This window comes from Mytilus galloprovincialis, chromosome 12, assembly GCF_965363235.1.
Source record: "Mytilus galloprovincialis chromosome 12, xbMytGall1.hap1.1, whole genome shotgun sequence".
Lineage (NCBI taxonomy): Eukaryota > Metazoa > Mollusca > Bivalvia > Mytilida > Mytilidae > Mytilus > Mytilus galloprovincialis.
In genome coordinates this window covers 80,200,737-80,216,978 of record NC_134849.1, presented here as the reverse complement: position 1 = coordinate 80,216,978, position 16,242 = coordinate 80,200,737, and the positions used below count along the sequence as shown (strand labels likewise).

Below are 16,242 nucleotides of genomic sequence, written 5' to 3'. Positions count from 1 at the left end.
ATCAACAGTTTGGCATGACTGTGTTAATGTTTGGTTTTCCTCATAATTTAGTGTGATATAAAATGTTGTGTTTAGTTTTCCTAAACATTAACACCGCTACAATGTTGTTTAGTTTTCTTCACATTAACATCGTTATATAGTTGTGTTAAGTTTTCCACAACATAAACACCGTTACAATGATGTGATTAGTTTGTTTTCATCAACATCAACAGTTTAGCATGACTGTGTCAATGTTTAGTTTTCCTTACAATTTATAATGTGATATACAATATTGTGTTTAGTTTTCCTTGACATTAACACGGTCATTGTGTGGTGTTTAGTTTTCCTAAACATTAACACGGCTACAATGTGGTGTTTAGTGTTCCTCAACATTAACACGGCTACAATGTTGTGTTTACTTTTCCTCAACATGAATACTATTACAACGTTGTGTTTAGTTTTCCTCACCATTAATACCGTTATTGTGTTGTGTTTAGGTTTTCTCAACATTAACACCGTTACAACGATGTGTTTAGTTTTTTTTATCAACATTGACAGTTTGGCAATGTTATGTTAAGTTTTCCTCAACATTTACAGTTTGGAAAGGTTGTGTTTAGTTTTCATCAACACTAACAGTTTGGCAAGGTTATGTTTAGTTTTCATCAACATTTACATTTTGACAAGGTTGTGTTTAGTTTTCATCAACACTAACAGTTTGGCAAGGTTATGTTTAGTTTTCATCAACATTAAAACCGTTACAGTAATGTGTTTAATTTTCATCTACATTAACATCGTCACCGATACAATGTTGTGTTTAGTTTTCATCAACATTAACAGTTTGGCAATGATGTGTTTAGTTTTCATCAACACCAACAGATTGGCAAGGTTATGTTTAGTTTTCATCAACACCAACAGATTGGCATGATTGTGTTAATGATTCTATACTACTGTCAAGACTGGACTGTGGTACCTTCTCAAACGAAATAGTGTGGATTAAATGTTGCCCCATGAATGAAATATCGACTTGAGTGTCGCAGATCGAGAGCGACTTGAGTGGTGCACGCTGTGTCATACGATTACCGTACCGTGACGATATCATGTTGATCTTTTTATACGGTGGACTATGTAGTATACCACAATTATGACATATCCTGGCCACGGAAATTTTCAACCTATTTTCTGGATAAACACTGAGAAGGTAGTCCAACCGTATATTACCTCCTTTGAGAGGATAATTGTCCCCCTGGTGGATAATTTTCGGTGGCTCCACGATCGTGTTTTTGACCACTACAGATACACTGTTATGTAAACAATCATTAGAAGCATCGTAGTCTATGTTTGACTGACCGGACATGAATTCAGGGATAGGGAGAAGTATAATCTGCCGTATTCTCAACGGAACTTTAGTCGTTATATTCAACGTCTCAAAACAGAACGATTCTATTGTCTTTTGTCCAACATGGCTTGCAAGAAGATCGTTCACATCGAGGCAAAAGGGAAGTAGTCCGTCACGTGATTCGCAAGAGAATAACGCGGGAATTTCAATGTGTTCTTCGTCTTTCAGTGTGAAGTATTTGTAAAACATCAATTGTTCTTCAGCCGTTAGAAGTCCACTTTTTACAACAACCTTGGAATATTCGTCCAAGGTCAATAGGGGAATGCGAATCAAGTTCAATAGGTTGCCTAAAATTTTGCGTTGATTTTCACAACTGCTTTCCAAATTTTGCATTTCGCATTGATTTTTGGCCCATTTAACAATAGCATGGAAAATGTCTATTTCATTTGCTTTAAGTCTTTCACTTTTTAAAACAGTCCATATATTTTCAATAACTAATGTATCGAAGCCTTCTGTGCCAAATACTTCTTTTGCGTTGATCTCTATACAAAGTAACGCCATGTTTGCTAATTCATGCATCCCGAAAAACGTTGCCTGGTTGTAGATGACGCATGCGTTATCAATGTCAATAGCACATTCCAAATATCGTTCACATTGTTTCGCTAGATCAGTTAGAGCGTACTTTGTCGCTGCATGTAACATAGGTGTCACATTGTTCCCATCAAGATGTACCCCGTCTGTGTAGATGTATCTGAAATATAAAAACATAGGTGTCACATTGTTCCCATCAAGATGTACCCCGTCTGTGTAGATGTATCTGAAATATAAAAACATAGGTGTCACATTGTTCCCATTAAGATGTACCCCGTCTGTGTAGATGTATCTGAAATATAAAAACATAGGTGTCACATTGTTCCCATCAAGATGTACCCCGTCTGTGTAGATGTATCTGAAATATAAAAACATAGGTGTCACATTGTTCCCATCAAGATGTACCCCGTCTGTGTAGATAAATCTGAAATATAAAAACATAGGTGTCACATTGTTCCCATCAAGATGTACCCCGTCTGTGTAGATGTATCTGAAATATAAAAACATAGGTGTCACATTGTTCCCATCAAGATGTACCCCGTCTGTGTAGATAAATCTGAAATATAAAAACATAGGTGCACATTGTTCCCATCAAGATGTACCCCGTCTGTGTAGATAAATCTGAAATATAAAAACATAGGTGTCACATTGTTCCCATCAAGATGTACCCCGTCTGTGTAGATAAATCTGAAATATAAAAACATAGGTGTCACATTGTTCCCATCAAGATGTACCCCGTCTGTGTAGATAAATCTGAAATATAAAAACATAGGTGTCACATTGTTCCCATCAAGATGTACCCCGTCTGTGTAGATGTATCTGAAATATAAAAACATAGGTGTCACATTGTTCCCATCAAGATGTACCCCGTCTGTGTAGATGTATCTGAAATATAAAAACATAGGTGTCACATTGTTCCCATCAAGATGTACCCCGTCTGTATAGATGTATCTGAAATATAAAAAACAATAGCTATGTGATGATGTACCGATCATTCGTCATTTGAGGGATTGGTTTTTTTTTTGGAAAGACTATAGGGTTGGGGTTCTCGGGACAAACTATAGGGTTGGGGTTCTCGGGACAAACTATAGGGTTGGGGTTCTCGGGACAAACTATAGGGTTGGGGTTCTCGGGACAAACTATAGGGATAGGGCCGTGGGGGTTCTCGGGACAAACTATAGGGATAGGGCCGTGGGGGTTCTCGGGACAAACTATAGGGATAGGGCCTTGGGGGTTCTCGGGACAAACTATAGGGATAGGGCCGTGGGGGTTCTCGGGACCATCTATAGGGATAGGGCCTTGGGGGTTCTCGGGAAAAACTATTGGGGTAGGGGTTCTCGGGAAAAGCTATAGGGGTTGGGGTTCTCGTGACAAACTAAAGTTGTGTGGTCGAGGGGTTCCTCATGACAAACTATAGGGTTGGGGTACTCGGGACAAACGATATGGGTTGGGTTCTCGGGACAAGCTATAGGGTATGGGTTTCTCGGGACAAACTATAGGAGTTTTTGGTTCTCTGGACAAACTATAGGGGTGGGGTTCTGGAGACAAACTATAGGGGTGAGGGTTCAGGGGACAAACTATAGGGATGGGGTTGCTCAGGACAAACTTAAGGGATAGAGGTTCTCGGAACAAAGTAAAGGGGTGAGGGTTCTTGGGACAAACTATAGGAGTGGGGTTCTCGGGACAAACTAAAGGGATAGAGGTTCTCGGGATAAACTGTTAGAGTGGGGATTCCCGTGACATACTATAGGTGCTGGGGTTCTAGGGGAGAAAAAGGGATAGAGATTATCGGAACAAACTATATGGTAGGGGGTTCTCGGGACAAACTAAAGTTGTGTGGCCGAGGGGTTCCTCATGACAAACTATAGGGTTGGGGTACTCGGGACAAACGATATGGATTGGGTTCTCGGGACAAGCTATAGGGTATGGGTTTCTCGGGACAAACTAAGTATAAGAGTTTTGGTTCTCTGGACAAACTATAGGGGTGGGGTTCTGGAGACAAACTATAGGGGTGAGGGTTCTGGAGACAAACTATAGGGGTTGAGGGTTCTGGGAACTAACTATAGGGATGGGGTTGCTCAGGACAAACTTAAGGGATAGAGGTTCTCGGAACAAAGTAAAGGGGTGAGGGTTCTTGGGACAAACTATAGGAGTGGGGTTCTCGGGACAAACTAAAGGGATAGAGGTTCTCGGGATAAACTGTTAGAGTGGGGATTCCCGTGACATACTATAGGTGCTGGGGTTCTGGGGGGGAAAAGGGATAGAGATTATCGGAACAAACTATATGGTAGGGGGTTCTCGGGACAAACTAAAGTTGTGTGGCCGAGGGGTTCCTCATGACAAACTATAGGGTTGGGGTACTCGGGACAAACGATATGGATTGGGTTCTCGGGACAAGCTATAGGGTATGGGTTTCTCGGGACAAACTATAAGAGTTTTGGTTCTCTGGACAAACTATAGGGGTGGGGTTCTGGAGACAAACTATAGGGGTGAGGGTTCTGGAGACAAACTATAGGGGTTGAAGGTTCTGGGAACAAACTATAGGGATGGGGTTGCTCAGGACAAACTTAAGGGATAGAGGTTCTCGGAACAAAGTAAAGGGGTGAGGGTTCTTGGGACAAACTATAGGGGTGGGGTTCTCGGGACAAACTAAAGGGATAGAGGTTCTCGGGATAAAATATTAGAGTGGGGATTCCTGTAACATACTATAGGTGCTGGGGTTCTGAGGGGAAAAAGGGATAGAGATTATCGGAACAAACTATATGGAAGGGGGTTCTCGGGACAAACTATAGGGATTGGGGTTCTGGGGACAAACTATAGGGGCTGGGGTTCTGGGGAAAAAAGGGATAGAGGTTCTCGGAACAAACTACAGGGGTTGGGGTTCTCGGGACAAAATATAGGAATGTCAAAGGGTTCTCGGCACAAGCTATATTATGGGTGGTGGTTCTCCAGAAATCTAAGATTGAAGCCTCATCTTTAATGGAAACACACTGGTTCAAACTATCACATATATGTTTTTCAAGTAATTTCTTCAAACAAAGCAAACTATTTTAAAATCAAATAAGTAGCGCCGCGTCTACTTACCCTTTCGGAGCACATGAAATCACTCGACATTTTGTAATTGTTCGTGTTGGTCATTACTTTGTTTTCTATACAGTGTTTTGTAATCATTTATATGTGTCAGACCTACATAAAATAGGTTGACCAAGAGAAAATTAAAATTAATTCAATACTTAATAAGTTTGAGAACATCATTTGCTAAGTACCCACGAATTGGTTGATTGTTGGTTGCTTAACGTCCAGTGGCAAATATTTCATGCATGTTCAGGACGAGGCTACCCACGAAAGAATTTATATAATCCATGTTTCCTTACCTCATCAGAGCAGTAAAAATCTCCAATGGAACATCAGTTACAGAAATCTCTGGACTTTTCTCTGGCAAATTTCCAAAAAACATGGCCTTAAAAACAGAACTGCGCACTGCAAGGACAAATTTATGGGCAGGAAGACGTTGGTTGGATTCCCCGGGGAACGTGAAGACGACGTCAGACATGTCATAAGAACAGCACAATAGAGACAGACTTTCGTTCATTGATTTACAATCTTGTGGACACAGGCAGTCTTCTGTGGTCTGCGCTTCTACTGTCGCCATTCTGTTTTTGAGAAGACAAATCTGTAATTTAAATAAATCTTAATTCATTATCTAAAAATCCTTAAAAATAAAAGATATGGAATTTTGAGTGATAAAACAATTATCTAACGTGTCTGGTAAGGTACATTTCCGGATTTATCATGTTGCTACGTATGCTAATTTTTTGCAGCGGGAAAAAATATTTTAATTGATAGATATAACGGAAGATGTCCCACAGTGGTATCTGTGTCAATGAAACAACTCTATCCAATCAAAATATTTTAAAAGGTACCAACCTTCCCCTTTATCTGAAACAATAGACAGAAAGACACCTATTTAATATCCTGCGCCACCCAAATTCAAATTCAATTGGTATTTTTTTTTTTTTTTTTTTTTGTGATAAGCAATGTGTAAAATTTTCATAATATTTGGTTGAGGCAGTTAGAGAACGGAAACCAATTTTGGGAAATAATGACGGACGGACGGACGTACAGACGGACAAGGATATCACTTAGTGCCCAAAAATTTAAGAAGATATAAACAAATATATCTTGAAAAATAATGAATAGAAAATAAGGATAAAAATGAAAAAAGAATATCGAAAATTTGTAAAAAAAAGTTAAAGAATTTAATGACCCCCTCCCAGACCATCGTGCTGGGACCTACCAAAAAAAATACAAGATGTTACAAAATATATCTTACTGACCAGAGAAATATAAAAGTATAACGTTACTATCCTACCGGCTATAGTAAACCAACCATGCACACTAAGAATGAAACCAATCTTTCTATGCACACTTACAGTAAAACCAATCTTTCTATGCACACTATAGCAGTGGAATCGATGTTACATATAGAGTGAATCACCAATGATCTAACATCCATTCTCATTTTACAAACAGTTTGAATTTTCCATAAAAATTACTGATCAAGTATTCCAAAGATCCCATACTGATTTACACATAGTTCGATTTCCCCATAAAATTATTGATCAATATACAAATAAGATGTGGTATGATTGCAGACCATTGCAATGAGACAACTCTCCATGCACCAATGGCCAAAATGACACGGAGGTTAACAATTTTAAGTTATCACAAAGCCTTTTACAATGAGCAAAACTAATACCACATAGTTACATAGATGTATACATATAAAGAGGCATTGGAATGATAAATTTAAAAATGATATATGTAAAAAAAATCAATAAAACGAAAAGCATATGTGATATAGAGCAACATATGAAAACTACTGAATTACAGGCTCCTGGCATGGGACACTCCTGGCATGGGACACTCCTGGCATGGGACACTCCTGGCATGGGACAGACACGTAAAGAAAGTGATTGGGCTAAACATACTACTGAATTACAGGCTCCTGGCATGGGACAGACACGTAAAAAAAGTGATTGGGCTAAACATACTACTGAATTACAGGCTCCTGGCATGGGACAGACACGTAAAGAAAGTGATTGGGCTAAACATACTACCGAATTACAGGCTCCTGGCATGGGACAGACACGTAAAAAAAGTGATTGGGCTAAACATACTACTGAATTACAGGCTCCTGGCATGGGACAGACACGTAAAAAAAGTGATTGGGCTAAACATACTACTGAATTACAGGCTCCTGGCATGGGACAGACACGTAAAGAAAGTGATTGGGCTAAACATACTACTGAATTACAGGCTCCTGGCATGGGACAGACACGTAAAAAAAGTGATTGGGCTAAACATACTACTGAATTACAGGCTCCTGGCATGGGACAGACACGTAAAGAAAGTGATTGGGCTAAACATACTACTGAATTACAGGCTCCTGGCATGGGACAGACACGTAAAGAAAGTGATTGGGCTAAACATACTACTGAATTACAGGCTCCTGGCATGGGACAGACACGTAAAGAAAGTGATTGGGCTAAACATACTACTGAATTACAGGCTCCTGGCATGGGACAGACACGTAAAGAAAGTGATTGGGCTAAACATACTACTGAATTACAGGCTCCTGGCATGGGACAGACACGTAAAGAAAGTGATTGGGCTAAACATACTACTGAATTACAGGCTCCTGGCATGGGACAGACACGTAAAAAAAGTGATTGGGCTAAACATACTACTGAATTACAGGCTCCTGGCATGGGACAGACACGTAAAGAAAGTGATTGGGCTAAACATACTACTGAATTACAGGCTCCTGGCATGGGACAGACACGTAAAGAAAGTGATTGGGCTAAACATACTACTGAATTACAGGCTCCTGGCATGGGACAGACACGTAAAGAAAGTGATTGGGCTAAACATACTACTGAATTACAGGCTCCTGGCATGGGACAGACATGTAAAGAAAGTGATTGGGCTAAACATACTACTGAATTACAGGATCCTGGCATGGGACAGACACGTAAAGAAAGTGATTGGGCTAAACATACTACTGAATTACAGGCTCCTGGCATGGGACAGACACGTAAAGAAAGTGATTGGGCTAAACATACTACTGAATTACAGGCTCCTGGCATGGGACAGACACGTAAAGAAAGTGATTGGGCTAAACATACTACTGAATTACAGGCTCCTGGCATGGGACAGACATGTAAAGAAAGTGATTGGGCTAAACATACTACTGAATTACAGGCTCCGACACGTAAAGAAAGTGATTGGGCTAAACATACTACTGAATTACAGGCTCCTGGCATGGGACAGACACGTAAAGAAAGTGATTGGGCTAAACATACTACTGAATTACAGGCTCCTGGCATGGGACAGACACGTAAAGAAAGTGATTGGGCTAAACATACTACTGAATTACAGGCTCCTGGCATGGGACAGACACGTAAAGAAAGTGATTGGGCTAAACATACTACTGAATTACAGGCTCCTGGCATGGGACAGACACGTAAAGAAAGTGATTGGGCTAAACATACTACTGAATTACAGGCTCCTGGCATGGGACAGACACGTAAAGAAAGTGATTGGGCTAAACATACTACTGAATTACAGGCTCCTGGCATGGGACAGACACGTAAAAAAAGTGATTGGGCTAAACATACTACTGAATTACAGGCTCCTGGCATGGGACAGACACGTAAAGAAAGTGATTGGGCTAAACATACTACTGAATTACAGGCTCCTGGCATGGGACAGACACGTAAAGAAAGTGATTGGGCTAAACATACTACTGAATTACAGGCTCCTGGCATGGGACAGACACGTAAAGAAAGTGATTGGGCTAAACATACTACCGAATTACAGGCTCCTGGCATGGGACAGACACGTAAAGAAAGTGATTGGGCTAAACATACTACCGAATTACAGGCTCCTGGCATGGGACAGACACGTAAAGAAAGTGATTGGGCTAAACATACTACCGAATTACAGGCTCCTGGCATGGGACAGACACGTAAAGAAAGTGATTGGGCTAAACATACTACCGAATTACAGGCTCCTGGCATGGGACAGACACGTAAAGAAAGTGATTGGGCTAAACATACTACTGAATTACAGGCTCCTGGCTTGGGACAGACACGTAAAGAAAGTGATTGGGCTAAACATATTTGCTGGTATCAAACCACATTAAATAAAACAATGGGTAACAGTATAACATAAGAATGAACTATCAAATCAGTTGAAAATTTACTACATGAATAATCTCATAATGATGTTACAATTTATTTTTTGAATTCACCAGAAACTTCTAAAGATCAATTTGTAATTCTACAAAGTTCATTAAACCTTAAAATAAGCACATTATACATATTATACGCTTACAGAAAACAATAGTATTAATTACTCACATAGAATTTCAATTAATCAGCGGCGTGAACTTTGAATGAATGAATAAACATGTGTAATCTGTTAATTGATCTAATTAAATCTATGCTAATTTTCATTGAGTATTTCCCTACGATATCTTCGAACTTTCGGAAATTAGAATTGGGCGAAAGACATTTGTGCTAATTCATAGACATGACCATAGCTACCGTATCATTTGGGCTAATCTTTTTGAAGTCAAGTACGCGCATGAGTCGTGCATACATATACTTGTCAAGCAAATAATACATGAGGGTCTGGATTTGGGGGGGGGGGGGTCTGTTATTCTGTAAACATTTAATTTTCACCCCTTTTTCTCTAATCTTCAAAAAATTAACCCCTTTTTCTCTAATCTTTAAAAAAAATAGACCACGAATTTCTCTAATCTTCATTTTTTAAGGGCATTATTCTTTAATCATTTAACCCCATCCGAACCCTCATACATGAATGTAATGGTTAGCATTCGAATCTGATTTTAACTGACCAATTAAAACAAACTATCGATGTGTTTTGATTTTGCAAACAACGATGTCGGTGGTAGAATATTTAGGATAGTAAAAGAGAGTTTGCATTGTAACAAACCACCTACCAAGTCCCAACGAGCTCTTGCAAGTTTCCCTTTTTTACTCTGTTAATTTTGTTTCGTTACTTCTTATTCCATTTTTCCCCTATTGCACTTATCAGAAACCTTAGATTTTTAACGTGTAAAAAGCATGTCACTTTTCAATATATATGTATTTGGACATCTGATAGAACTTCTCCATACCGACAAGACCAGACGTGTCTTCAGCATAGGTCTTACTAATAACAGTCGTCCATGATCGAACTTTTCATGGATAAACACTTGATGTAGTGCATAGATATAAAAAAAAAAAGAAGATGTGGTATTATTGCCAATGAGACAACTCTCCACAAGAGACCAAATGACACAGAACTTAACAACTATAGGTCACCGTACGGTCTTCAATAAAGAGCAAAACCTATACCGCAAAGTCAGCTATAGAAGACCCCGAAATGACAAATGTAAAACAATTCAAACGAGACAAATAACGGCTTATTTATTTACAAAAAAAAAAAAAATAGATGACTTGTATAAAAATTTTGCAGACACAATCTGACCAATTCTCACTATACAAATCCTTGTTCTGACTAAGTATGGACATATAGGATTTTAGCAGACTCATTCTGATTAATCGTGGACGGTTACAATTTTTTGAAGATAAATTCTAACTAAGTGTGTATGTATTGGATTTTTGCAGACAACATAGGAGATATTATATAATTCGGACGAACTTTTATCGACATTAACTGAAAAGTACAGACGACAAAAAATAATGAACTATATAACAATCATGTTCTGTATAGAAAATTTTATCTAGAACTCTGACCTTTTATCACGTGACCAATGTCTTGACCTTAGAAGCCATTAAATCGTTTGCCGTTCAACTGAGAACAATTTTTGTAATATTGGAATATCAAAGTACTAATATTTAATGCGGTTACTATCATAATGGTACGGTTTGTCACAAAATAAGGATATTTCTTATTTATGGGAAAGCGGTTGCAGGAGTTTCTCGCTGAGTTGAAGTCAAATTGGTGATATTCCCCATTTCCTTTCTCAATTTTAAAATAAGGAGATCGCAAAGACAAATTTCTAATTGCATTTAAACATGTGATGAACGTTTGGTCAATGGTTAACATCTGACGCCATGTTCTTCATGTGAACGTTTGGTCAATGGTTAACATCTGACGCCAACATATTGTTGTTCTTCATGTGAACGTTTGGTCAATGGTTAGCATCTGACGCCAACATATTGTTCTTCATGTGAACGTTTGGTCAATGGTTAACATCTGACGCCAACATATTGTTGTTCTTCATGTGAACGTTTGGTCAATGGTTAACATCTGACGCCAACATATTGTTGTTCTTCATGTGATGACAGTTTGGTCAATGGTTAACATCTGACGCCAACATATTATTGTTCTTCATGTGAATTTTCTCTATTCTTTATTTCCTGTCACGTGCCCACTCAGATGCGGATTTAGAGGGTTTTTCAGGGGGCCCGGGTTCCCCTTTTTGTGAGAAAAATTGGTTGATTATATAGTGAATCACTGAAGCATGACTGGAGCGGGCCCCCTCTTAGGCAGTCAGTGGCCCTTATGAAAATGTCTGGATCCGCCACTATTATCCTTCAATTCCATATATATTTTTCTAAATAACATCCATTATTCTCCAATCCTTATATAACCCCATTATTCATTTCTTTATCGTATTTTGTTCGGGGATTTTTGAAAACATATTTTGGGACTATCATTTTCTTTTCTGTTTTCAAATCCAAAGACTCATACAACGAATCGAAGAAGAAAAGACAGGACTGAAAACTATGTTAGTACTCTTTTGTGTACACGAAGTATAAATTTACAAATAAATGTGCAATGTTTGACGAATCATTCCGTGATAATTAAATTCTGACTGCAACAAACCACAACCAACACGGAGAGGCTTATACTTACACATACATACAAATACATAGATATATGAAGCTGTGGTGTGAGTGCCAATGAGACAACTCTCCATCCAAGTCACAATTTATTAAAGTTAGCCATTATATGCCAAGGTATGGTCTTCAACACGGAGCCTAGGCTCACACCGAACAGCAAGCTATAAAGGGCATATACTAGTGTAAAACTATTCAAACGGGAAAACATGTATGATTTCAAATTAGAACTCTAAAAGGAAATTTATGGGCGTATGCCTATATTTAAAAAAAAAACATTAAGACATTTTCACCGTATATGTAAAGCAAAATTATATCCGGGTGAAATTTGATCCGGAGGAAAAAATGGCACAGTAGTTGTTGATTTTTTATTCGGAGGAAAATATTTCCCGGTGATATTTTTTCCTTTGCCGTGAAATTCTATCTGGGTAGTTAACTTATTGAATAGTTATTAGAAAAAACTTATCCTTTAAAAATACTATGAAATAATAATAGTGTATTTGAAATAAAGCGAAATTGTTAAAAAAAAAATGTATTATAATGGGAAATAATTTCACAAATTATCCTTGAAAAAATTTCCTGAAATATTCAATTCAATATCATCCTTATAATAAGAAAATTATCATGAAACATAGGGAAGAAAACCAGAAGTAATTTCAAAGATCGTAATTGTGAAAATAATATCATGACTAAATAAGGTTAGTGAAATACATGTAAAAGTGAGTTGTTTTCAGATCTCAGTACAACTATAGATTTAAAAGTAAGGTAGAAATATAGTTGCATTACTACTGTTAACAGTAAAAGAAGAATTTGATTATGATGATATTTAACTTTATAAATAGTTTTGTCTGGGGACAGAGATGTAGTTGTTGATTATATGGAAATCCGATAAATCATAGCATAACAATATATTGGAACAAAAGCATGCTTAACAGCTGGATAGTTTTTACCTGTGAAATGTTATCTGTCTTATCAAATGAAGTTGTAAGTCATCTTTTTATATAAATGAATATATAAAAAATAAGATTCAAGGAAAAATTTCACTATAAAATAGATTCAGAATATATTATATTAATATCTATAAAATATAAATTGCTCATAATTACCTCCCTTTTATAAATTATGCAAATTTGGTCTACCTTTGTGAAACATTTGATAATATAGTCAGGTATATATTAATTGTGAGTAACTTACATGGTAGTTAATGGGACTCTATTTCACACGGTTCTGTGAAATATAGTACGGCAAATATATACCGGTACATACTATCCGCAGATAGATTTTCACTCCTCTGGAAAAAATCAACCTGTGAAATACCATAAATAAAATTGAGAATGGAAATGGGGAATGTGTCAAAGAGACAACAACCCGACCAAATAAAAAACAACAGCAGAAGGTCACCAACATGCCTGGAAAAAAATTACCGGGACAAATTATCCTCAGGATAAAATATCACAGAGGAAGAAATAAACCGTTACATATACAGGGGCGGATACAGCCATTTTTAAAGGGGTCCAACTCAAATGCATTGACTTCGTCCCCAATAAAGGTGGAGCTCAAACTATATGTCCCATTTGAAATATTGAAATGCATTGATCGTCCCAAAGATTTGTATAGACCCTCCTTCTGGATCCTCCACTGGTATACCGTGCAACAAGAAAGCGATATATAATTTGCCTGGTAATCATCATCAAAAGTCAGGCGATCAGCTTTTTTTCAATTATAACTAAAGTCAAAACCCATCAATCAAACCACTATAAAAGCTTCTTAAGACATAATCCTTCCTGACTGACATTTAATGACATGAATATCGATACTCCGCTGATTGTGTATTGCTTTGGAATGTGTATTGGTAAACTATTGTCCCTTTGTTGTCGGAAATCATATAGGTGCATGTAGATATTTCTTTAGGTAGATAAAAAATTGCGATCAATACGGGCCATATACTTCGAACGTATTCAATCAATTAAATATCCGTGTAAAGGAAATAAGGTGTTTAAACAAGTTTTGTCATGCTTGGCTTGGCGTGAAGTCGGATTACTGTTAATTAGATCTTAATTATAACCGTGACTGTTAAATACCTGACATTGTTATAAGTCGGAACGTAAGAACGTATACATACTTAGTTACGACCAAACTTGTTTGGATATTGTAATCCGTTAAAATAAATAGTGAAAAGAAAAATATGGATATTTACTAAAAAAAAAGGAATACGAAGACGACGTGTATCGAATTGTTGAAGACGTACAAAAACTTATTTATAATTTTTCACTTGGAATTACAAGAAGAATTACTCCGTAAACATGAGCGGAGGGATGGTAGGGAGTTATATGTTGGCTACTCGAAAGAGGTGAGTTAATTACTTTTAAATTAGTTTAACAAAATTCAAAGTAATGTTAATAAAACATACTTATAATGCATTGGATATCTAACATTTTATTATAGATGGTTTATCTGCATATTCTTTAAGTTTCAAATTTTTCTCATAATTTTTTTTTTTTTTATCTCATTGCCAGTTTGTATTGTATTATGGAAATTATTGAATATGTTGTAATGTTTATCATTGCCTCTTGGGCCCATAATTGAAAATAAAAAATCTTCTTATCGTTGAATTTTTTTTATTAAATATATAAAAGTAATCTAGATTGATTGATTTATTGTCGGTTGCTAAACGTCCAGTGGCAAATATTTCATGCATATTTAGTACGAACTCTCATGTCTAGAGGAAGTGTTCGCTTTGTGATAATTCAACCTAGTATCTGTCTAATTTAACATGATTAAAAGTTAAGAAGAAAATGGGGTTCAAACCTGGACCCTCTTATTGATTCACAAGTGCCGCATAACCAAATAAACAAAAACAAGAAGAAAAGGGAATCTATTCTATAATATTGTGGTTGTCACTATATATACGTTCAACTACTTTGTCATAAAGTATGCATTCTGCAAAATTAAATTAATAATAATTATCAGAAAAAGCTCAATACATATCTGTATCTGTCGTAAGACATTGATGACAAAATAATATATATGACTGATGTTTTGCGCTTTGTCGCCGGAAATATTGTTGTTTCGAATATTTTGACAAGGGACAACATTTTTGATGACAGTATTCTATTAATGGATAAATTGCAGGTGATGTTTGTAAACCCAATGTTTATTAGATTTACATTTAATTTCATTTCCTTAAAATCCGGTTTCGATCTGAAATCTTATACAATGTCAATACTATAACTTGTAAACATCTAAAGCAAATACTAGTTACTTTATTCTAATATTTACATTTAATATTGAACATTTCAATAGCACTGAGAGTTCAACCTTAAAGTTTCATATTGCGATTTCCGACCAGGAAACTTTTCACAAACGTTGAAATTAGCGTTCGTTTTATTTGAAATACTGCAAACTAAACTTTACCAAGGACTTGAACAGCTCATTAAAACGTTAATAAACTAACAAATACAAGTTATAAAATATCTAAAGTATGACTCTGTTAAAACTTTAATAGAGTTATAAAGTTTTCAAGGATTTTAAATGTTTGAAATAGATTCACCACGGTTTGACAGAATGCCAGGTCATAACTTATATAGTTATACTTTATTGTCGTATTGGCTTTATACCGCTCGAGTAAGGCTACTCCAGTTTGTTTGTTTGTATCTTATAACATTATATTGGCAATTTGTAATAATTCATTAAAAATATTATACTCCGGGTGCGGGAGTTTCTCGCTGCATTGAAGACCCATTCGTGGCTTTCGGCTGTTGTCTGCTCTTTGGTCGGGTCAGGAACATATATATTAGTTAGATATACTGTTCCCAGGTCGGGTTGTTGTCTCTTTGACACATTCCCCATTTCCATTTTCAATTTTCTCGAATATAGAATATGTAGATGAGATGTGCATGCTTACTAGCAAAGTGACAACTGTCAAACCGGATTCAATCGAAACGAATTCAGTGACAGATCCAGGGGAAGGTTCCGGAGGTTATATCCCTCTTTTTTAGGGGGACGATCAATGCATTTGAATGGGGCCCTATGGTTGGAACACCCCTTTTTTCCTGGTTTGGGAACCCCATTTTGAAAATTACACATTGCGGCTTGTGTTGTATAGCTCCTAATATTTGCTTTGAACATGTATTGCTGCTATTCTTTATACACTGGCAATTAAAAATACAAGATTACTTGTTTTTACATGCAACTAAAATGGGGAGTTTTTAAAAGGCGTTTTTAATATTTGGCATTTGCTTAGAAAGAAATGAGAATGGGAAGTTTGCAGACGAGAAAACAATCTCACAAAATAACGAGTTGAATTGTTATGTTGCCGCCTCATAGACTCATACACAATATCATCTATAAATAAAATTGAGAATGGAAATGGGGAATGTGCCAAAGAGACAACAACCC

General features: G+C 37.0%; 1 protein-coding gene and 1 long non-coding RNA gene across 5 annotated transcripts in view; one reads left to right on the top strand and one right to left on the bottom strand.

Annotated features, from left to right (window-relative positions):
• Positions 1–730: 730 nt before the first annotated feature.
• Positions 731–16,242, bottom strand: part of LOC143054971 (uncharacterized) — a 21,595-nt gene continuing 6,083 nt past the window's right edge. The window contains exons 1-3 of one of the 3 annotated variants that reach the window (XR_012971903.1): positions 6,340–6,460; positions 5,281–5,579; positions 2,687–2,791 (exon numbers count right to left, since the gene is read on the bottom strand). This is a non-coding gene — a long non-coding RNA (uncharacterized LOC143054971). Of the gene's footprint in view, positions 2,067–2,686; positions 2,792–5,280; positions 5,580–6,339; positions 6,461–16,242 lie in introns of those variants that run through there. The other 2 variants (XR_012971902.1, XR_012971901.1) reach the window with 2 other exon arrangements.
• LOC143054970 (ciliary microtubule inner protein 5-like) overlaps positions 13,853–16,242 on the top strand; it is a 25,805-nt gene continuing 23,415 nt past the window's right edge. The window contains exon 1 of one of the 2 annotated variants that reach the window (XM_076228065.1): positions 13,853–14,194. In XM_076228065.1, coding sequence (XP_076084180.1) covers positions 14,148–14,194 — 47 coding nt within the window. In that variant the 5' untranslated portion in view covers positions 13,853–14,147. The remainder of the gene's footprint in view (positions 14,195–16,242) is intronic. The other variant, XM_076228067.1, reaches the window with a different exon arrangement.